Here is a 24,494-nt window from a genome sequence, read left to right as displayed (position 1 = left end):
GCTGACACCAAACTAGTCAAACTTGCATTCTTTTCAAGACTTCTTTCCTGCTACTTAATTGTTGGCAATTTGAGAAACTCTTTGAATCATACACCTTGGCAAGAAGGTAGGATTAAGAGCGTATTGGGGACAAAAAAGAGATACAAATGTCCACTCGCTGGAAACTTTAATGGCAGAGGGAAAACTGTGGACAAATTCCTGGCATATGGAAATATTTATCTGCAATTTAACATTTTTTTATATAATGTTTCCTCAGGGAGTCTTACTATATTCCTACTGACAATACTTATATTGGTCACCGCAAATAACAAGGAACACCTTCAAAACATGTAAGAGAGGCAACAGGCAGGTAAAAAAGAGAAAAGAAAGTTTGTAGGGAAAATCAGGACTTGGAGTCTCACATAGATTCCACGGGGAGAGGTTGAGGCAGGTAATGCTAACCATGTCACCTTAGGCCAGTGCTCTGCAGTTCCCAAGAGCTAAGTGGGTGTTTATTAAAAATCTGGGTTCTCAGATCCCACCCCAGGATCTCCAGGGAAGGGATCTGGGAATACAGTTTTAACAAGCATCTCAGGGGATTCTTAGCTTCGGACAGGTTTGAGAAACTGCCATCATCCTATTGCCTACCAGGACTAAAATATTTCCAAAAGGTGTGTGCGCGCGTGCGCGTGTGTGTGTGTGTGTTATTGCCAAGGTTTTTAAAGTTTGAAAAAAAATAGTCAAATAGCCCGTATTGGCATTATAAACATTTCTTAGTGAAAACATCTGTTATTTGTGTAGGGTTGTAGAGTTACAGAGGGTTTTCTCATATATTATCTCAATTGTTCTTTATACCAACCGTTTGAGGGGCTGGGCAACAAAGATCGTGTTCGGCCCCAGATTACACATGGGAAGTGTGCTCCACATGTAGCTGGCAAGTGGCAGAACTGGCTTTGAACAGGATCCTTCACCATGTGGGCAAGCCCAACACCGACCTCTGAGCCCACGCCTTTTCCTCTTTTCCCCCCACACCCTGATCACCAGGTTGATGGCAGCATTTGTAACATGGATTTGCATACCCACACCTTTGCACACCACGATCCCTCTGCCTACGTGTCCCTCCTGCCCTGTCTGCACACTCAAACCCATTCATTAAAGTGCCTTCCATGAAGCTTCTCTGGATACTCTTCTCACTCTACCACCCAAGCAGAGACAGTTTGTCTTTCAGCTGGGTTTCCATCAAGCTTTACAAATCCTTCTACCATATGTTGGGTCTTGTTTAATATAGGTGAGTTCAATGATACCTGCTCAGTAATGCCTCCCTTCTTGCTCCCCACCCCGCCATTGTACCACTTTATTTATTTTTATTTATTTATTTATTTTTTATTCTACTACAGATGACAAACAGAAATGTTAGCGTTGAATAGCCACTTACTTTAAATAGATGGGAAGTAATCACGTCTAAAACACTCAGTGCTTATTGGCTAAAGCTATAGGAAGCATTCAGGAATGATTTAAAGGGTTGTCCAAACATTGACAATGAATCATTCAGGAGGCCAGAAACGTGGCCATTAACATCCTCTAGGAACAGAATTGTTTAAAGGGACCAGGCAACATTGTCTACTGAGAGATGGGGGGAAGGACAGGGGACTCTATGCACAAAAGCATAGATTTGGTAGTTTCCTTGATAGGTAATTTAAGGGCCTTTCAAGGACATCTTCAACTAGGGGTGATTTTCATGTTATATTCATAGCCCCAGGTTAGATGTGACCGTCTGTCATGGCTTTCAAATCGTATTATAGTTCTTTCTGCAAATACACCTCCTACTAGACTTCGAGTGAGGGTAAGCCTGAGCCATATTCATCTTTGTCTGCCAATTGATAATTGTTGAATAAACTTTTGGGGGAACATATATCTTCTAGCCATCTGCATCTGAATGCAATCCAATTATTTAATTATAGTTCTAATTCAAATTCTCCTGTGTTTACAGCCACCATTGGTCCAAGCAATCTTCAGCGGTGATCCAGAGGAGATACGGATGCTCATCTACAAAACGGAAGATGTGAATGTTCTGGTAGGAGATGCTCTGGCTTTTCTGGCTCAGACCCTCTTAACCCTTTCTGTGCCATGGACCTCTCTGGTGTCTGGTGAAAGCCCTGTCCTGCTTCTCAGAATTCTGTTTTTAAATGCACTACATAAAATATATAGGGTTCGAATGGAAATCAATTATATTGAAATTCAGTTATCAAATCAGATTTTTCCTATAATAATATATGTGTTTATCAGCACATTTAAATGGCAAGATACAGTCGGAGATCTAATAGTGACCATAATTTAAAAATAGTGGTGAGCCTGATGAATATTTGGTGCTACCTACCACTCTAATGTGGTATGAATGTGATTTCTGCTGACACTACTGAGGTTTGCTGCCCGCATTCATAATGTGAAGAAACGTGGAGTTTCCATTAGAAGTTAGTGAAAATAGAGACAGAAAATGTGTACATCTAGAACCCTTGCCCTACAGCAGGGATTGACAAACTATGCTGTGTCACCTGTTTTCGTACAGATTACCAGCTAAGAATGGTTTTTATTTTTTAAATAGCCGAAAAAAGAATGAAAAAAGAATACTTTGTGACACAGGGAAACTCTATGAAATGCAAATTCTGATATCTACAAGTAAAGTTTGGTTGGAGTACGGGCACCGCAGCCTTCATACTGCAGCAGCAGAGTTGAGTCGCTGTGACAGAGACAGTATGTGGCCTGAAAAGCCAAAAATATTCACTCTCTGGCCCTTTAGAGGGAAATTTTGCTGCCCTCTGCTCTGGAGGGTCCATGAACCTGGAATCAGTGGATAGACTTGGCATTCTGTGTGCACCCTGAAATCGTATGTAATATGTGTGTGCACTTGTGGACATATTTTTTTCTGTGAAAGGGTCAAGGCATTTCATCAAATTCTTAAATGGGTCTATGACCCCCCCCCCCCCCACCCAAAGATTAAGAACCACTGGATCTGGAAGTTCTTGAAATAAAGAAACCTGCAATGAAGAAAGGTGAAAAGAGTTAGTCAATCATTTACCCTGTTAATAGTTTTCTAGACCTAGATTAAACAGGCAATTATATACAGTACATGCTACTAATTTTCTTAATGTAACTCAATTACTTAAATGCTCCAGTCCATCGGGGAGAGGAGTTTTCTTTGAAGTCTCTAGTGTTCGGTAGGAACAACAGAGTCAGACACATGGGGTAAGAAGAGCTTTGCCACCGGGAAATGAATTCTGTCTGAGGTTGCATCACTATCCGGTTGGCTGAATGCTTTATTTAGAAGGCGAGTCATTGGTGCAGCCATTGTTCTGTGGCAGTGTAGGTTGCTGTGGCTTTTTGAAAAAGCTTTGGGCCACTTCTCACCAGCTGGCACTGAAAAGAACGGAGCAATGTGCTGTGACATTTTTGCAAGATAAGCACAGATGAGGCCAGGGCCAGACTACTTGCGAAGGCAGTTGGGCACTTGTGCAGGGACTGCGGGGCCCTGTACTTCTGAGAGGAGGCGAGGCAAGGAAGCTGATCATCTATGGTTCTGACATCACCAGAATTTGCCCAGCCTGTTTTGTGGCTTTTTCTGAGGATCATGAGTAAACAGGACTTTTGTTCAGTCATACATCCCTAGAAAGATTGGACTGTCCTCTGAATGGCCTTTATTTCTCCTTAGGAAAGTGACAAACGTCCGCTGGCTGGTAAAGATTAGGAGAGCCTAACTTGAGTTGTCACCTAACTGTGTGACTGAATTAGAGAGGTTTACTCCTGAACACATAGATTCCTAAGTGTCTGATGGCTCAAACACAGGAGAAGGTTGATTTTCTTATGAACAGATGAGAGGGGTGGCTCTCTTCCACATAGAGTCCCAGGTATCAACATGTAGCTTCTAAGGTCACTCAAAGGGTTTGTCTCTAGTCCAACCAGGAGGGAAAAAGAGTGTGGAGGCAAAGCATGGGAGGATTTTTATGGGTCCGCTTGGCAGTGATTTAATTCACTTCCACCCACGTCCCACTGCCCAGAACTCAGTCACGTGCCAAACTTACCTACAAGGGAGGTTGGGAAATTAGTGTAGCTGTGGCCCCAAAGAGTCGGAGAACAGGGACTTGGGTGAACAATTAGCAATTTTGGCCACACCAATTTTTGGTCTTAGAGAATTCTAGGGAATACCTCTTACTTGTCTGTACAGTGTCTTGTTCATTCGACAGTTATTTACTGAGTTTGGACCCTGTGTTAGGTGCTAGGGATACAGCAGTGAGAAGACAGCTCTTTCCCTCGTGAGCTTACATCATGGCAGAGAAGCAACAAATGAGAAATCATACCTTGGTGTATTTCTGAGGGAAAATCCAGGGCACTATGTAGGGGCCTAATCATGAGTGATTAATGAGACTACTGAGGGCGCTGATTTTTATTTGTAGCCTGTTGGATGTGTGGCAGCAGAAAACGGTGGGATAAAGGGAGGGAGAGGAATATATGAATGAATGAGTGGTTGAATGAGTGAATGAACACACACAAGGGGAGCCTGAGTTCCTTATGTTGATCACGTGGCTTTTCTGGGTCCACAGCCCCTTTCCTCCACTCTCACCTCTTAAGACTCCCTCTTCATGTCTCCCGTTCCCTTCTCTCAGGTGAGCATAAGGATCATTTGCTCCCCTACTCTGTTTTCAGGTATGTTGGAGACACTGAGCTGTCCTCTTCATGTCACGATCTTCCTTTGCCAGCACTCTGTAGGGATCAGTCACAGGGACTGTTTGTGGGGGGTGGATTAGGCAGTTTAGGGGAAGTGGCTGTTAATAAAGGGCATAGGGAGATGGAAGATAAATAAGGTTTAGAAATCTAAGCCTAGAGGTTCATTTTAGGATACAAGAGAGGCCGCTCCAGTACATTTCAGTGTCAAGGAAGGGAAATAAATCGTGGAGGAGCCTCTTGTTAGTGGGAAGACAGTATTTGTCTTCCCTTCTCACCTTTTGCTTTTCTCTCTTTACCCCTATTTATTCACTTAATTTTTCCTTTCTGCCTTAGGTTCTGACTTTTTTGCCTTCTTTTTCCTTCCCCACCTTTCTGTATCTTTGGATGGGTTGCCTGTTCTTTGGTATAGATGCCCTTTGATTAGCTGATCCTGATAGAGGAAGAGTCTCATCCAGCTTTGCCTCTCTGTGTGTTTCCAAACTTTACTTCCCAGTAGTCGTATTCATGGACCCTATGCATCAACCAAACCAAATTACTCAACCCACTGGTATTTTATTCTTTGCTCACTTCTCCACTGTTCCAATCCCACCTGTCCTTCCAGGCCTACTGCTTCCTCTGATAAGTTGGCCTGATTCTCAGCTTCCTTTCTGCTGCCTTCTGTGCCACCTCCCAACTCCCATAGCTCTTTGCACCTCACTGATCACTTGACTTGACTTATTTATGTCTGTGTTTTACTTTTGTGAAACTATGTGTTTGATGACATGATTGCTGTGTCATTCATTCTGATTTGCTCAGTGGCTCAGTCCAGTCCTTGCAACACTTGCCAAGTGAGTGACTAGGCCTGCTTTATTACTTATGTTGAGCCAGTTTGTGGTTGCCTGTTTTTCATCTCTGCCAATGAGGACAAGTTGCCAGATAGTTCTGGCTTAGTTAGTGGCCCTCAGTTCTCAGTTGTAAGATTGAAAGTTCTCTTCATAAGATTGAAAATCTGTAGATGGATTTGAGGAGCCACTGAAGGATCGGGAAGGGTACTCTGAGTCTTTTTTTTTTTTTTTTTTTTGTGGTACGCGGGCCTCCCATTGCTGTGGCCTCTCCCGCTGCGGAGCACAGGCTCCGGACGCGCAGGCTCAGTGGTCATGGCCCACGGGCCCAGCCGCTCCGTGGCATGCGGGATCCTCCCAGACCAGGGCACGAACCCGCGTCCCCCGCATCGGCAGGTGGACTCTCAACCACTGCGCCACCAGGGAAGCCCACTCTGAGTCTTTTTTGTGGTTTCTCTGGCCGGTGGCATGCCAGGGGCTGGAAAGGTGGGAAGACAGTTATATGTTCTGAGAAAGCCATTGAAGTTGACCCAGCTGTAGCTTATAATAGAAAGATTTAGAAGCCTCCATCAGACTAATTAACTTGAGGTGGAGCATGTGAAGTCTAAATGAATGCAGAGAGTCTGAAAGCCAAAATTTGAACTCAATAAAGGCATTTTGGGGATTGTGTCCTGACAACATGACATCAACAGACCGTTTTACCAGGCACCGCACTGAAGCAAGGACAGAGACAAATCGGTGCCTGTCAATAGCGAGTGGTGAGGACAGGGAAGGAACCATGCCCAGTGAGGAATGGCTGAAGAAACTGGTGATGGTTTAGACTTGGGAAGGACAGGAGAACTGTCTGAAATAGTTCAAGCACTGTCAAGTTAAAGTGGAGCTCTTCTTATATGTCTCGTGGTTGTAAGCTGCAGAAAATAAGATTTTGGGTCAAAATATAAGAAATAACTTCATAGAGCTGTCTAAAGAAGTAATGAGTTGACTTGACAAGTATTAAGTTCCCCTGAAAGACCACTAGACTAGAGATTCTAAAGGTAGCTAGTAGTAGTAACACACATTGCCCCACTCTCCTGTCTTGTGCCCTTGGCTGGCATTGCTAATGGTTCATGACCTTTTTTTCCCCTCTTAGTCTTAAAGGCCTAAATTCCTTCTCAGGACAGCACTATTAAATTGGAATTGGCCTATAAATTGAAATCTTCTTCCCATGCCTGGACTAGGTGATGCTTATAGTCTCTTAAAACTGTGAAAAACTACAATTCTAAGATTTGTAAGTCCCACGTGATAGCAAACCCATGGAGTTCATTTCTTTTTTAAAGTATCACCAACAGGTAATGAACACACACACACACATACACACACACAAAATCATTGTCATACTAAATAAAATTCGCAATAATTCCTCAGTATCACCTAATATCCAGTGCATATTCAATTTTATTTTGTCCCAGTAGTTTCAGGAATGCCTTTTCACAATTGGGTGGTCCCTGTGTTGATTAATTTAATGCATCTATTTTATACAAAAAAAAAAAAAAAAAGTTTTGCCAAGCAGTTAATGTTTATTATTTGCCATAATAGGATCTGGCCCAAGTATATTGGTGCATCTTGCTTACTCTCTTCAGTTCCGGGGTAGGAAGGGATGATGTTTGCATCTACTAGAATAAATCTTGAGATGAAAGCTAAGCTTATGTTAGCAAAGTACGTAAAGTGAAAAAAGGGGAGAAAAGCATTAAAGCTGTGGTTCTTGACTATGAGCATTAATTCAGGGGATGGTGGCCTGCTAGTCTCAAGATCCAAGTGAGAAAAAAGAAACTGTATCAACATTGTATGATGAGGGGATTTTTTTCAATAAATAAGACAAATTATCAATAGTAAATTTATAATTTGTTCTCATGTGTGTGTTACTACACCTACAAAAAATACATCATACATAGTTACAAAAATATTTTTTTATGATTAGAACTTTCAAGATCTACTTTCTTAGCAACTTTCAGATGTGCAATACAGTATTATTAACTGTGGTTACCATGCTGTACATTACACCTGCATGACTTATTTATTTTATAACTGGAAATTTGCATTATTTCTTTTAAAAATAGAGTATATCTTTTGAATCCATCCAGAAGGCTGCAGTCTGACTCTACCTAAAGAACTTTGAGTGATAAATTCAATATCCTCTCTAAACTTTTCTCAGCTTCATTCTATCATGTCATGAGGACATGAGAAATAACAAACTGTAGAGCACGGGCTTTTACACTTCTAGATTTTTGTGTATTTTCCCTCACCTACATATATCTTACTCGATTTTTTCTTTTTTAATGAGGAATTTGATATGGTAATAAAGACTTGAGGTGTTTTGTTAGCTTAGAGACCTGTACACCCTCTAAATTAGACCTAAATCAGAAACTGCTTGGAGTAAGGAGGCTGCAAGCAAGGGTAGGGGGACAACCCCCAAAGCAAAGTCCCATAAATATAGAAGCACACTGTCACTGGGGGTGATGACCCTCTCAGCTCTCACTGAATGTTCCTGCACAAGAATGCAGGCGCAGCGTGGCCCAGACTTAAGTTTTTAAGAGAAAATACAGGAACTCTCTAAATTGTTAAATGTTGGTTCCAAAAAAATGATCCAACATCATTCAGGCCAAAGAAAACACATCTGTGGGCCAAATCCAGCTTGCCGGCCACTGTTTTGCTAACTGTGGATGAGATCAGCAAATATTTAGCAGTTAAGGTTTCTCTGGCCACCTGCATCTGGAAATCTAAAGCATGGTCCTGAGGCCGAGGGTCCGGGGTTCTGGGGAGAGCAATGACCCGTGTTCTGCAAGCACGGACAACACTTCTGGCTCCCTGGCCCATGGGTAGGCTGGCAGCCCCTTCACAGCTCTGGGAGGGGTGCTTTTTGTCCTGAGGGTAGGTGCCCATCTCTCAGCGTATGCCAGGCAATACTGTCACCCTACTCCTTGTTGGACCACTGCCCAGGATGTGGGGCTGTGGTTTGGAAGCCATGACCTATGTTCCGTAGAGAATGATTCATGAACTCCAGACGGCTCTGAGCAAGCTGCAGCGATGTGGCTTCAGGGCATTTACGATGTGTGAAGGCAGGTCTGGTTAGCATCATTCCTAATTGTCCTCCGGGACGCTTAGCAGCTGAGGCCCCATTTCTCCAGCACTGACCTTGGAGGCCAGAAAGCCATCCTCTGTGAAAGAGAAATCTTATAAGGGTATTCGACGTGCACCCTCCAGATAGTAGAGATGGGTATTTTGGAGCTATGGGAAAATTCCAAGTAGAATGGCATTAGTATTATTTTACAGTTGCTAGACATTTTTACAGCACATAAAAGTCTTGAATTAAAAGATGTACTTTGTATATAGCTTGAAAATGTGAACATCTCTAGGATAAAGGGTTATGGTTTTCCACGTTAGCTGTTAAGTTTGGGGGAAGGATGAAAATGTGAATAAGTGAGCTACATCATTCTCAGATGGAAAGAAGACTCACTTGTTAGAAATTAATGTATAAATTCAGTGCATTTGATTTGGGTGGTAAGACTTGGATTGGGGAAACTTGACAAGATCATTTTAAACTTTATCCAGAGGAATAAATATATGAGGAAACTCTTGAAAAAGAAAATCAGTGAGGAGAGAATTTCACCAAATATAGTAAAACAAGTTACAAAAGTATAGAAATTAAAACAATGTGTTAACTGGCATAGGAATAGAAACAGTGAAACAGATATAGCGAGTCCAGAATTAGACTCAAGTGTATATGGTCATTTGGTATAAAATAAAGGAAGCATTTGAAACTACTAGAATGAAATGGATTATTTAATAAATGGTGTTGAGACAACTGGCTGGTAAAAAGCTGAATCCTTCCCTGATTTCTTATACCAAGATAAATTCTAGAGGTAGAAAATAAAAAGATGAAAGTAATGGAATACAAGGGGGGAAATACTTTTTTAATCCTGGTGTGAGGGAGGACTTTCTAAGCATAATAGCAAAGATAGACATCATAATGGAAAAGATATCTTTGAATATATAAAACCTATAAACTTCTATATATTAAATCTCCATAAACAAGGTTAAAAGATAAACTAAAGGTATGTACAATATATGTGAAAAGTGTTAATGTTCCTAATATATATAAAGAACTCTTGCAAATTATTTAGGAAAAGATAAACACCCAAATAAAGAAACGGGCAAAGAATATGCAGAGGCCACTCACCAAAGAAACTGTAGATAGCCAACACGTATATGAAAGGGTGTCCAGTCTCAATCTCACCTGAGATCTAAGAATTCATATGACAGCCATACGGTGCCATTATTTACTTGTCAAATCAGCAAAGATGAAAATAAGATCTCAAGGAGGGTGTAGACAAAGGGACACTTTGATGCCTTTTTGGGGAAAGTGTGATTTGTACTAGCCTTTGGAGGGCAGTTTGACATCTGTATCAACATTCAACAGAGTATATCCTTTGACAGAGCAGTACCATGCTGGGGAATTTACCCTAAGGGAAATCACTGGACAACTATATATACAAAAAATGCTTGTTGCTCTGTGGTTTATAATAACAGGAGATTAGAAATTACCAATAGTTTATTTCTGAAATATGTTACGGTATATCCGTATGTAGTAATATCATACCATCTTTTAAAAGGGTGATTTGTATCAGTTTTTACCTATTACATATATTTATTGATGGGTAAGATCTTCAAGGTCTATTTTTTTTTTTTTTTTTTTTTTGGCTGTATTGGGTCTTCGTTGCTGTACACAGGCTTTTCTCTAATTGCAGCGAGCAGGGGCTACTCTTCGTTGCGGTGCGCAGGCTTCTCATTGCGGTGGCTTCTCTTGTGGAGCACGGGCTCTAGGTGCGCAGGCTTAAGTAGTTGTGGTACGCAGGCTCAGTAGTTGTGGCTCGCGGGCTCTAGAGCACAGGCTCAGTAGTTGTGGCGCACGGGCTTAGTTGCTCTGCGGCATGTGGGATCCTCCCAGACCAGGGATCGAACCTGTGTCCTCTGCGTTGGCAGGCGGATTCTTAACCACTGTGCCACCAGGGAAGCCCCTCAAGGTATATTTTTGAGTGAAACAGCCAGTTGGTAAGCAGCATATGTCATGTGTGCCTATAAGTTTTAAGAAGAGGTCCAAAAGGTTAATTATGGTTGAATCTGGGTAGTAGGATTTCCGCTTTTTTCTTTATTCCTTTATGTGTTATAAAGATTTTTTACACTGACCAGGTATTGTGTTGATAAATGATAAAGACTAATACATTTATATCAAGAAGCCACATGCACAAGAAAGCCAACAAACCTGGTTCCAAAGTTGTTCATATTTAGTATATGACTGCTAAAATGCACTTGTTTTATTTGTTTGAATAAGTATAGAGCACACTTCAATGGTGTGGTACTTACTACCCATAGTGATAAGCAGAGAGGTGCTCCCACCTTTTATTACGTTCCAGGGGCCTTTCTCGTGGTGGTGGGAGATGTTGGCATCTCAGTAGAGTCCTTTTCTTCTACCATCATGCTTCCTTCTTTGGAGGAATTTCAGGGAGGACCCCATTCATCGGCATTTAAGACTGGAAATGTGTATGAATGAGATTCTAGAGGGCAATATCATATAATTTCACGTCTTTTTACTTAGGTTTATGAACCACATGTCATATCATAAATTACGGAAAAATAATTTTTGATTGCTTGTTTCGATTAGGGTAAAAAATCAAGTGAAAGTTTCCAGGTGCTTTTTGGGCTTCTTTATTTTCTAATTTCTTTTATAATTAGAATATACTTATAATCAGAAAAAAACATTTAAAGCTTTGTTGAAAAGAGCTAACTCATATTTAAGATGAATTGGGCAGAGATAACCATGTGCCCAGATCATTCTTAGGAGATATACGCAAATTAAAAGGATATAACATATATTTTAGATCAATTAGTTGTGTCAGCTGTGATTTTTACCAAGGAGATATTGCTTTTGGTTTCAAATGTTAAATAACTATATAATTATGACAGCCAGAGGACTTTCCATTTGTAGTTTTATAGATGTATTATCATTGCAACTGACTTGAAAAGAAAAGAAATGCAAAGAGCTTAAATGTATGTTTTATTTAATTAGGGTAGAAGCCTGGGGGGCTGGGTGGGATTTTTTTCCCCAGGAGGTTGCATAGCTGGTTGTAGTCAAGTCAGTTGCCAACTTTCTGCTTAAAGAGATGTTCCTGGCAGTCAGTCTAGGGCAGCTACGGGTTTCTTGCTATGTACTTTCCGAAGTCACCCTGAGTGTAACACAGCCCCTTCAGCCCCTTCCTAAACTCCTTCCTACTTCCTACTCCAACACGCACCTGATCAGAATTTTTGATGTAACACCTTCACAACCAACCCTTATATGTCCCTGCTTGATATACTTTATTTGTGGGTACATAATCCCTATCAGTCACACCAAAATGCAACTGTGGTGTAGGGAAAAGGGTACTTAGTTTAGCTCAGAGGCAGAAGCCTTGGGTTCTGTGTGTTTTTGAGTCAGTTAATCTACTCTGGGCTCAGTTCCCTGTCTATAAAATGAGTATGATAACAAACTTTTTATAAGGTTTTGGTTGGAGAGATGCTTTGTGTATATCTGTTAGGATTAGATTTGGCTGCATTAGAGAGAAAATAGATAATAGTAAAATGGTAGCTTGTAGTAAAATAAAAGCTTATTTCACTAAAATATAGCGGTTTTGAATAAAATAGAACTTTATTTATTTCCTATGTGCAAGTACAGAGATAGACTGTCCAAGACTAGCGTGGTACAGGCATACCTCAGAGATACTGCGAGTTTGGTTTCAGATCACTGCAATAAACCAAGTCTCACAATAAAGCAGATCACATAAATTTCTTGGTTTCCCAGTGCATAGAAAAGTTATGTTTACATTATAATGTAGTCTGTTAAGTGTGCAATAGCATTACATCTAAAAAGTAATGTACATACCTTAATAAAAAATACTTTATTCCTAAAAAGTTTTTAGCCATCATCTGAGCCTTCAGCGAGTCATAATCTTTTTGCAGTAATAACATCAAAGATCACTGATCACAGATCACCATGACAAATATAATAATAATGGCAAACTTGCAAGAATTGCCAAAATGTGACACAGAGACATGAAGCGGGCAAATGCTGCTGGAAAATGGCACCAATAGACCTGCTCAACTCAAAGTTGCCACAAACCTTCAATTTGTAAAAACAAAAAGAAACTCAGTATCTGAAAAATGCAATAAAGCAAAGCACAGTAAAACAAGGTTTGCCGGTACTCAATGATGGTAGGAGCTAGTCTTTGTTTCCTTTTGTGCTGCCATCCTTGGTAGGTGGCTTCCATCTCATTGTCCAAAATGTCCACTTGAGCTCCAGCCATCACATCCAAATTCCAGATAGCAGGAAGGTGGATGAAGGGAATTCCACCCCCACCCTACCCCAAGGACACTTCCACTGAGGAAACGATTGCTTATGTATTGTCTAGAACCTCATCATATGTTCATGTACTCAGCTAAAAATAATTGTTTTTTATGAAAGAAAGAGATGTTGGGGCAAACCAACAGTCTTTGCCATGACCTTTGAAAGACTTTTGTGACCTGGGAAATACTCTGAGTCCAAAAAACTACATTATTTATGTAATATGACTGTGAGGCAACCGCATATACATTCATCCATTCACCAAATATTTATTAAATACCTGCTAGAGGTGTAGCACTAGAGCTGACACCCCATATGCTTTCTCACATTTTCTTAGTTTATGTTGTTTCCAAAAAAGGGTTTGAGAGATCCATGTAGCTGTGATTCCCTCCCTGCTTCCTGCTTTGCTGTGCATGTGGGAACATAACATCACTAAGATACCATATTCCTCTATTTGGGAGAAGGGAAGGAGAAGGGTGACATTGGAGCATGTTGTAAATGGCAGCTTTCTAGCTCACTAGTACCGACACTGTGTGTTTTCCCCTCCAGTTCTCAGAGGTCCTGTCTTTTGTCATCAGTGCTTCATGTTGCTTTACATCTTGTGTCCCTACTTACTTTGTGTATATGCCTTTCCCTCTGTTTAAAACAGATGTGCTGGATTGTCTCGTTATCATCTGCCCTCTCCCTTTCAAACAGGGAACACTTTGTTTTATTTGGGAGGCAAAGATGGATGGATGGATGGATAGATAGATCAAGTAGTGGGCGGGTGGGTGGATGGGTATGCAAGTAAGTATGCATAACCTAAAGGCCAGGCAGCATTGTCCAGTACTGGGGTTATTACTGTTCTCAGGGGACCCCAATGTGTGCAGAATCCCTAAGGAAATAGGATCTGCAGTCACAGGCTCAAGATACTCCATTTGGAAAGGATCTGGAAATGTCTGACATCCTTCCTTGTAATCTTTCAAGAATTGACAGTGGTGGGCTTTTTTTTCTTTTTAATCTTCTTGTTTCTTTTACTATGAAAAATTTCAAACATTCAGAAAACAACCACGAGCCCACTACTGAAATGGAACAAATGTTAACATTTTGCCATATTTACTTAAAAAAACAAAATGAAATTTTATAGCTGTAGAGTTTTCCTCATATAAATACATGCTCCTTGTGTCATTCATGTCTTTGCATTAGCACCACCTTATCTGAGACACCGTCCCCGAACTTCCTTTGTAAAAGAGCCTCGCTCCATCAGCCTCTAACCTCTCCTGCTAGCACTTTCACCACCTGACATATACAGTGCATTTTTCTGTCTTCTGTCTGTCTCCCTCCTAGCATGTCTGCTCCGTGAGAGCTGGGACATGGCTTTGTTCCCATTGAATCACCCTCATCTGGCATCAACTAGGATCAGATGAACAGAGATGTTCTGTTCTGACCTGTCCTGACCCATCATCTCCCTCCATGTCTCTCTCCCCGGGGGAACCACTGTCCTGAAGTTTAAATACCCTTCCCATCCTTGTCTTTATATACTCTAATTTTATTTATACCTTTAAATCTGTGTGTGTGCATGTGTGTACATAGATGCCAAAACAATAGATGGTGTTGTGTATCTTTAAATACATTAACTAAGCAAGCTGTTTATATCCTCTGTAACTTGCTTTTTCTTGTTCAACATTATGTGTTCGAGATTTATCTATGTGGATACATGCCCACAAGAATTTACTTCATATATTTCATATTCCTACAATATTCCTTCTAGGATTTTATCACAGTGGGTCCACAGCCTTTTAATAATGGCTATATTACCCTTCTTTTGTCAGGGACTCTCTGAATCTGATCTGTGGTAACAATTGCACAAATCCTAGAAATGGGCTAAAAAATTAAGATGGTAAATTTTGTTATGTGTGTTTTACCACAATTTTTAAAAGTTTAAAAAAACTTATTATACATTTAGGAAAAAATGAGTTAAAAGGGGCACCAATAAGGCTTGTATTCTTTGTAAAAGTAAAATCATTGTTAATGGTAATTTTAGAGACTTAATTTTACTCACCATTGAATACATTTAATTATAACAGTAGCTTTTTCAAGGAATTGTGATTTTATTCTTTATACCTTAGAAACTAGAATTCCCTCGAAGACATACAGATGACCAACAGGTACGTGAAAAGATGGTCAACATTACTAATCAGGGAAGTGAAAATCAAAACCACAATGAGATATCACCTCACACCTGTTAGAATGGCTATTATCAAAAAGACCAGAGGTAACAAATGCTGGCAAGGATGTGGATAACAGGGAACCAACCCTTCTATACTGTTGGAGGGAATGTAAGCAGGTGTAGCTGCTATGGAAAACAGTATGGAGGTTCCTCAAAAAATTAAAAATAGACCTATCAATATGATCCAGCAATTCCATTTCTGGGTGTATATCCAGAGGAAAGGAAATCATTGTCTTGAAGAGATCTCTGCACTCCCATGTTCATAGCAGCATTATTTACAGTAGCCAAGGTGTAGAAACAAACTTAGTATCCGTGGATGGGTGGATGGATAAAGAAAACATGGTATATATGTACATTGGAATCTTATTCAACCTTAAAAAAGAAGGAAATCCTGTCATTCGCAATAACATGGATGCACCTGGAGGACATTACGCTAAGTGCAATAAACCAGACAGAGAAAGACAAATACCACAGGGTATCACTTACATGTGGAATACAAAAAAAAGGTAAATATGTGAGGTGATAGATGTGTTAATTAACTTGATGGGAGAATCTTTTCACAATGTATATCTATATCAGATCATCTCATTGTATATTTCAAATATCTAAATTATTGTCAATTATATCTCAATGAGGCTGGAAAAAAATAGAATTCCCTCAGAGATAAATCGCATATTTCAATATATAGTTCTCCCGTATTAGAGAACCTTTAATGGCTTTCCTCCTAAGGAGAGAAAACTTGAGAACAAATATATTGAGTTGCCCTAAAGTAATATTCAGAATTCTTGGCTTTTGACAAGATTCTAAATGTTCAGGGAAGTCTGTTTTTGCAACAGCATGACAACTTGACTTCACACATCGGTACAGATTAACTGAGTGCCTGGGTTTTCTTTAAGACATATTCAAATATTCTCTTTCCACGCTTCCTATTAAAAGCAGACTTGTTAGAGGACAAAGCTTTATTTATAAAGCATTTTGCAGATATTATTATAGGTAAAATTGGAAAAGTTAAGATTTATCACCCATAATTTTGAATAATGACTCAGTAGACCTTGGCTAAATGTGAAACTGTTCTAGAAAGATCACACGATTGACCCTGTTTTTCATTTTGCTCATAAAAATCCATCCGGGCTGTCCCATGAATGTCTTATTTCTAGAGATACAGTCAGATTTAATGAGCTATTTATCAGTTTCAAAACAGGTCCTGTTACTACATTTCTTAAATTTGATTGGTATATTTCCCCAAGCCCTACTAAACTTGAATACTTAAAAACACTATTTAAAACATATTTGGCAGTTAAATTAACTATCTAACCGTGGCTGTTTCACTTCAGTTCAATCAGCAGATGTTTATTGAGCATCTACCATGTTCCCAGCACTGTGCCAGGGCTGGGACTATAAGATGAATAGAACAGGGTTCTGGTCCTCCTGGACCACATAATCAGGTGGCTGAGACAGATATTTATCCAAGTTATCAAAGGAAATGGTCAATGCTACAATAGAAGTAGAATCGTCCTGTTACTGCACGCTCCCTGTGTGGCCAGGACTCTTAGAGCAATAGATTACTACCCTCAGTAACAGTGCCAGGAAGTGCATGGGCAGGTGTGAAGGTGGTGATGGGAGGAGAGCTTTTAAACCTACCCACCATCTTCATCAACTTCCTTCTCCAAACTGCCAATAATAATAATGATGGTAGTTTTTGATTTGGGCAGTTGATCTTTTCTCAATCTTATATAAAGTATGACTAAAATCATCTATAGAAACTTTTATCTTATTGAATTAAAAATAGACTTTATTTTTAATAGCAGTTTCAGGTTCACAGCAAAATGGAGCAGAGGATATCTGTCCCCACATATGCACAGCCTCTCTTGCTGTCAACGTCCCCGGACAGAGTAGTACATTTATTACAGTCTGTGAGCCTGCACTGACATTCCCCTCAAAGTCCACAGTTTACCTTAATATTTACTCTTTTTTTTTAAAACTTAGAACCACCTCTTTATTTTTTAAATTTGGTAACACTCTCAAGGCTTCCTGTAAGTCATTTTTGTTTGTTTGTTTTTGTTTTTTTGCGGTATGCGGGCCTCTCACTGTTGTGGCCTCTCCCGTTGCGGAGCACAGGCTCTGGACGCGCAGGCTCAGCGGCCATGGCTCACGGGCCCAGCCGCTCCGCGGCACGTGGGATCCTCCCGGACCGGGGCACGAACCCGTGTCCCCTGCATCGGCAGGTGGACTCTCAACCACTGCGCCACCAGGGAAGCCCCAATATTTACTCTTGGTGTGGTACATTCTGTAGGTTTTGACTAATGTATAAGGACATGTATCTGCAGTTATAGTCTCATATAGAACAGTTTCACTATCCCCCAAATCCTCTGTGCTCTGCCTATTCATCCTGCCCTGTCTCTGTTTTATTAAACTTTACATATAACCTAAGTAAGAGCAGTTGGCCTGAAATGCAAAAGCGGCTCCAACTAGACTGTCACACCAAAGCCCTCCCAAACACATTTTGGAGTCACTGCTATGTTACTTCCTTTGGTCATCCACGCCTCTACGTGAGAGCTGCTGTGTTTAGCACAAATGCTCACAGTTTATGTTAGAGTCTCTGGCATTAAATTCTGCGGTTTCAGAACCATTGAATGTGGTAGATGTGTTCATGGTCAACTTTTTGTTCACCATCCTCCCTTTCCCACCACACTTTGACCACCCTTGTCTTTATAAAAAGGTTGGAAGTCTCCAAACAGAATCGCCTTTGTACTGCTGAGGGTTGGGGATCTTCTGTGCTCCAAATGTCTGATTACAGTATAAACAGACCTATTTGCTTTTAGGGAAGCAAATGTTTTCTGTGTCCAACTGAGCTTGTAAAATTTCATTAAGAAGCTAATCATTAGCCCTGATTAAGTAAACAGTGGATGTTTGGCATGAATATTTTAATTTTCTATTTCCAGGCTGGCTTAGCCTTCTCAAGGTTACTGATGGTCAGCTGGCACTGATAATTTTTCAGTCACCTGTGCAGTTTTCCACTCCATCATCAGAGAATCTCCTCCCCTCCCCCATTCAACTGGGGAAGAAAACCAGGGCTCTCCTAGAGTCCCAGACATGAAGCTGTTCTCTGATGCTCATTAGAGGACTTTTTTTTTTTTTTTTAAACATCTTTCCTGGAATATAATTGCTTTACAATGATGTGTTAGTTTCTGCTTTATAACAAAGTGAATCAGCTGTACATATACATACATCCCCATAGCTCCTCCCTCTTGCGTCTCCCTCCCACCCTCCCTATCCCACCCCTCTAGGTGGACACAAAGCACGGAGCTGATCTCCCTGTGCTATGCAGCTGCTTCCCGCTAGCCATCTATTTTACATTTGGTACTGTATATATGTCCATGCCACTCTCTCACTTCGTCCCAGCTTACCCTTCCCCCTCCCCCTGTCCTCACGTCCATTCTCTGTGTCTGTGTCTTTATTCCTGTCCTGCCCCTAGGTTCTTCAGAACCATTTTTTTTTTCTCTTGCAATTGAAGTAGTGAATCTCATTGCTGCCTACTCCAGTGCAGGACAAGAGACTAAACTCTGCTCTCTTTCTAATTCAACTTGAAACTGCCACCATTTCTGTCCCTCCTTATTTGCCTTTATAAACATTTCAGGCTTTAACAAAGATCAGATTTCCTTTTACTGATACTTACAAATCAGTAGGAAGATGTGCTTAATATTACGCTTTTATTTTCAAATCTAGGAAAGAGCATAAAAGATAAAGATGCAAAAAGCTTAAAGCAGTTACCGTACCGCCAGTGACTCAGACGTTATTAATATCGCTGTGGGCACAAGGAATTGGAATGGTGTTAGAACGATTTTCTCCGGGGAAGAATGCATCATGACATTTTCCAAAGTGTGTTTCTCAGAGGCCGCAATAAATTTGACTAGTGTTTAGAAGGGGGAAAAAAAGATATTTTGAGGCTAAATAAAATTGGGAAGCACTTCTACTGCAAATTTCCTTGTTTTAGTGATTTACAATGGGTATTGCTATATTAAAGGCTCTGGGAATTCCTGCCATAAGAAAACCTGTTTAACTTTCTTCAACGCAGTGTTTCAAATTCATTTGGCTTCAAATGCCTACTTTTTTTTTTTTTAATTTTAATGTAACATCTGGAACCAACCCTCAGAGCCAATGGGATATACTTACACTTTGGGATATCATGTTGTAGAATGAGAGTCTCTGTGGCAATGGTTCTTGAACTTGACTGTGCATTAGAATCCTGGAGGACTTGTTAAAATACAGGTTGCTGGGTCTCACCCCCGTAGTTTCTGATTTGGGAGGTCCAGGGTGGGGCTTGAGAATCTCTTTTTCTAATAAGTTCCCAGGCAATGTTGTTGATGCTGGTTGGGGGCCACACTTTGAGAACCACTAGTCCATGTTCAAACTGGAAGGAAACAAAAGTTATGGGGGATGGGGGTGGTACCACAGGTGCGCTGCTGTACAGTATAGGAGTTAGTGTACTCATGCAAGATATACTGATCAAACCTGCTGTGTGTCTGGCACCATGCTAGGTGCTGGAGATGATCCTTGCGTTCACGATCTTACAGTATAGTGGAGAGATAGACAGTAAATGGGTAAAGGAAATGAGTCATAGGTCCATATGAATTGAGAAGACTTCTGTGAAGGAAGCCAGCAGTGTGTGTGCTATGATCCTGAATAAAAGGTGGTCGGGAAAGATCTCTCTGAGGTGGCAGGGACATTGCAGCTGAGACTGGCCGTGAGAAACCGGGGGGCCATGAGAAGATGGGGATGATGTTTCAGTCTGGATAAGGCCATGAGCAAAGGCCCTGGGGGGGTGGTGGTGGGGGGGGGAGAGTAGCAAGTTCTGGGAATGGAAAGAAGGCCAGGATGGCTGGAGGACAGTGAGAGAGAGAGAGAGAGAGAGTATGGAAGAAGAAGAGGTTGGAGAGGAGACCAGGAAGGGCCGGGTCACTGGAGCTGAATGAGGCAGTTTGGGTTTAATTCTAAATGCGAAAGGTTCTGATGACTATTGTAAACAGTCACTCTGGGTGTTGTGGGAAGGAAGGATTGTAAGGGGAAGAGTAAAAGCTGTGAGACCAGCAGGAAGACCATAGCTGGAGTCAGGGTAGAGATGATTTGCCTGGGGTAGGGCAGTGGTGGTGGTCAGGCAGCCACATATTCATGAGCTCTAGGGGGCGCCACTCACAGGGATTACTTGTGGCTGTTAGCAGTGGAGAGATGTGGATTGCTTCCCAGCGTATCTCAGAGGTAGATCATCCCGGATTTGGTGATGGGTTAAGTTGTGAGGGGCAAGGAACAGACAGGTGCCAGGAATTACTCCTGAGCAACAGAGAAGGGGAAGAGCTGTAGGAGTAGGAACGAGTTCATTTCAGAGAGCGAGGAGGGAACTAAACAGTTACTTTTCAGGGTGACAGTGAAGTGACCACAGCCCATTATTCTGCAAATATAGTAATCGGCTGTTTGCTGGTACACCAAAGAAATGATATTGGGGTTTAATAAATACTCTTATGAGAGAGTTGCTCTATGTGTTGTGTATCAGTGGTTGCCTGGTAGCCCAGAATTAGAAAACAAATAAGGCCATTTAACACTAAGCATAATGTTTTCTTTCTCTAATAATTCAGAGAGCACTTCAGAACCTCACAGAGACTGTTACTATTGCTGTGTAACAAACCACCTCACAGCTTAGTGGCATAAAACAGCCATTGTATTATGCTCATGGATTTTGTGGGTTAGGAATTCAGACAGGGCACAGCGGGATAGCTTCTCTCTGTTCCATGGTGTCTGGGCTCAGCTGGAAAGACTTGTCAGCCGGGGGGACTTGACAGATGGGGGCTGGAATCATCTGGAGATGTCTTCACTCACGTGCCTGGCAGTGATGCTGGATGTCGGCCTGAGCACCTCCACGTGGGCTCTCCACATGGCCTGGGCTTCCTCACTTCTCGGCCCCTACACGATCGTTGAACTTCTGACATGGCAGCTCAGGGTTCCAAAGGCGAGTCATCATTGCAAAGATCTTGAATGTTTGAATTATACGAAACAGGTTGCTGAATTCATGTTCTGTTTAATAGAATGCTAGATTAGAAAGAGATTGCCTTGCTTGCATGCTGCCTCGGGGATAATTTGGGAAGAAGAGCCTGCTTTAGGGAAAGAGCTGGCTGTTTTGCATTAGAACAGATGACAAGGATATTCTCGCTTTGGCTGTGAGCCAGTCATGTGATAAACAAGTATTTTTCCAGCCTCTTCTACTTGCCCAGCTCTCAGGGGTGAAGCAACCAAGCATAGTTCATACTTATCGGATAATAAGAGGATGTTTATAAATTAGGACATAGAAGAACTGGTTTGGAATTATTTTAAAACATTACGTGGATTCAGATTTCCCAAAACCTCTATTCATAGATCCATTCTGGTGAGTTTCATCCATGAAGTAGCAAGGCACAATGCTTCCTTAGAAATGGTTCTTGATGTGGATCTCTGGTAGCCCTTGATGACTTGAAGACACCAGTCTGAGTTGGATGGTCTAACCCTAAGATAAAATCCTTGGTCTGAGGCAGTAGATTCCAAAAGGGGGAGTATAGGCCTCCCAAGAAGTGTTCAAGTTGATCCATTGAGGGCAATGGAATACCTACCTCTATTTCTTAAAATAAAAATTTAATATATATTTTGTGTGTGTCTTATAGAATATTAAATATGTAATGCAGGTATGAAATTTATGATTGGTTAATTAAAAAAATAATTTTGTTTGTGCTCAAAAAGTTGTTTTTTGCTGATGGAGTACAGCTTAAAGGTGTGTTTTAGCACATTTATTCCTTGTTGCTAATGCTTTTCAAACTTTATTATGAAAATCACCTAGAGAAACTTGATTTTTCTCAGCTCAGTGCAAGAGTGATTAGAATTTGGGGAATTGATTCACACTCAGCTCACAAGAGAATGATTTATCAGCCAAAATGCCAAATTTATTAATTTCCAATAGCTGGGAAACTAGACCTATCATTGATACATGTTATGCTTTTATTCTTGGACAAAGTGATTTATCTCAGGATATGAAGTATCAGAAAGCTTTGTGTCTTTTAGACACAGAACTGCATTTTCTGAGCTTCTCTAGTGTTTAGGGCTTTTCTTACATATGACCTCCTGGTTACCACTTCCTATTCCTAGCTCACCTGGCTCACAGGTGCTCACCCGGCTCACAGGTGCTCACCCGGCTCACAGGTGCTCACCCACAGGAAATGAGATGCAGCATGTGACCCACTCGCTGTGGTTGGTGTTCAGTCCACTTTTCTGGCACCCTGGTAATTATAGGTGCCTGTGGTAGCAGTCAGATTTTGTTCACCAAAGATGAAAAGCTTGTCTGGTCAGCTCCTCTGTCAGGTGACACCTCCCGCCATGTTGTCATATTTTGATTTCGTTCATCTGATCCTGTGCATCTCCAGTCACAGAGTCTACTAGAGAGGATGTTTATCTGGCCCTTGGACATCTTGATTACCCTGGAACTTAGGTGAGACTGGGTGGGACACCTTATCCTTCCCCACCTCTGTCCCACCTGACTTCTTTCCCTCTTCCCATCAGCCAACCAGAATGGGGGAAGGAGTAAAAACATGGATTACATAATACAGGCAATATTTGTTGAGTGCTAACCATATACTGGCAACTGTGCTTTATTAGCATCATTTGATTCCATCTCACAAATTCCCATTTTACAGACAAAGAAACGGAGGCTCCAGTAATTTGCCTGAGACCACATGGCTCTGGGTGTCAGGGCCGGGATTGGAACCAGATCCCTCTGCTTCCAGAGCCCACTGTTGCACTGTCATCCTTAGAGACGGCTAAAATCCAAGGCAGAATCAACTGAGTACAAACAAATTTCAGGGACCAGGGAGGGGAGGAACTACTGCTGTTGAGAGATGTTGCTGGGAAGGCATTGCTGAGAGGGCCTGGAGGAGGTTGAGGGCTGTGCCTTCTAAAGTTAAGACATCTTAGGGGTGGAGAGACGCGGGGGAGGAAGGCGGTTCTGGTTAAGAGGCAGGCCTGATTGAGCAGAGGTCTGGGGCCAGGAAAGCCAGTGCTCTGGGGCTGAGAGGGTCCCTTGGCAGGGGGTGGGGGTGAGAGGTATGCGGGGGTTGGGGGGGGCGGGTAGAGGCGGGCTGCAGGGAGGGGAGCAGTAGGAGGTGAGAGAATCCTGAGGCAGGGCGACCGTCACCCTCCCATAGAAAGCTGCCTCTCCGAGTAGGGATGACGTCATCACTGCGCATGCCCACTGTGGAGGCAAAGCCTGCCCTTCCTCCTTCCCGCAAGAGACCACGCTGCGGGGAAGGGCTCTCTAGAGAGCTGCTCTTCGGCTGGAGGAAGTGCCTAACCTGCCTGACCCCACAGCGCGGCTCTGGAGAGCCAGAACCGAGGGAACGGGCTTCCCGTGTCAGGCCGCCTGGGAACTCCAGGAACACAGCAGCTGTACTTCCTTCCCTCTTCCCCACACCCTTGACCTCGTGCTGCCAGAGAGGGGGCTGATACCCAGACACAGCTGGTAGCATCTGAGGCCAGACCTCCAGTGACCCTGAGGAATGTGGAAAGTCCCCGCTCAGCCAAGTTGGAAATCAAGTCGGTCTCACCCCTGAATAAAATTTCCTTAGCAACTCCGGTCCTAGCTGAGGGACATGGCTGGACTGGGATGTGGGTCCCCCAATACACCTCAACCTTTTTGGGAAATCCATCTTTCTGGGAAATTCTTGAGGGATTGAGAAGCGGTAGGTACTACCTGTGACCCCACTTCCTTTACTTGTCCTTCATAAAGCACTTTGAAGGACCCGCAGCCCCGCTGTAATCTCTTCAGCCCTCTCCTTTTAAGAAACAGTGTCGGTGTTCTCTGTCACCAGCACCCCTCCCCAGCACTGGGCCTGCAGTGGCCTGTTAAGGTGACCAAGGACTTCCCTGGTGGCGCAGTGGTTAAGACTCCGCACTCCCAATGCAGGGGGCCTGGGTTCGATCTCTGCTCAGGGAATTAGATCCCACACGCATGCCACAACTAAAAGTTCGCATTGCCACAACTAAGGAGCCCATGTGCCGCTACTATGGAGCTGGCGAGCCGCAACTAAGGAGCCTGCCTGCCGCAACTAAGACCTGGTGCAACCAAATAAATAATAAAAATATATAAATTAAAAAGGTGACCAGCCCATGCCTTCTCCTTTCTATGCCTGTCCCAAACAACTAGATTTCCTGTGCCTGGAACTATCCACGCTAGTAGTTTCATTTTAATAGGAGCCTCTAATAATTTCATATACAGGTTTGGGTTAGCCAGAGACAAGGAAATAAATGTTCCACATTTTTTAAAAATTCAGTCTTGGTCCCCTAG

General features: G+C 42.0%; 1 protein-coding gene across 1 annotated transcript in view; it reads left to right on the top strand.

Moving 5' to 3' along the window:
* The first annotated feature begins 1,027 nt into the window (after positions 1 to 1,027).
* The window catches only part of ANKRD44 (ankyrin repeat domain 44), a 205,378-nt gene continuing 181,911 nt past the window's right edge, over positions 1,028 to 24,494 (top strand). The window contains exons 1-2 of the mRNA XM_065880164.1: positions 1,028 to 1,039; positions 1,970 to 2,053. Coding sequence (XP_065736236.1) covers positions 1,028 to 1,039; positions 1,970 to 2,053 — 96 coding nt within the window. The remainder of the gene's footprint in view (positions 1,040 to 1,969; positions 2,054 to 24,494) is intronic.

The sequence above is a fragment of the Phocoena phocoena genome, chromosome 7 (genome assembly GCF_963924675.1).
Source record: "Phocoena phocoena chromosome 7, mPhoPho1.1, whole genome shotgun sequence".
Classification (NCBI taxonomy): Eukaryota; Metazoa; Chordata; class Mammalia; order Artiodactyla; family Phocoenidae; genus Phocoena; species Phocoena phocoena.
This window is presented reverse-complemented; position numbering and strand designations above follow the sequence as displayed.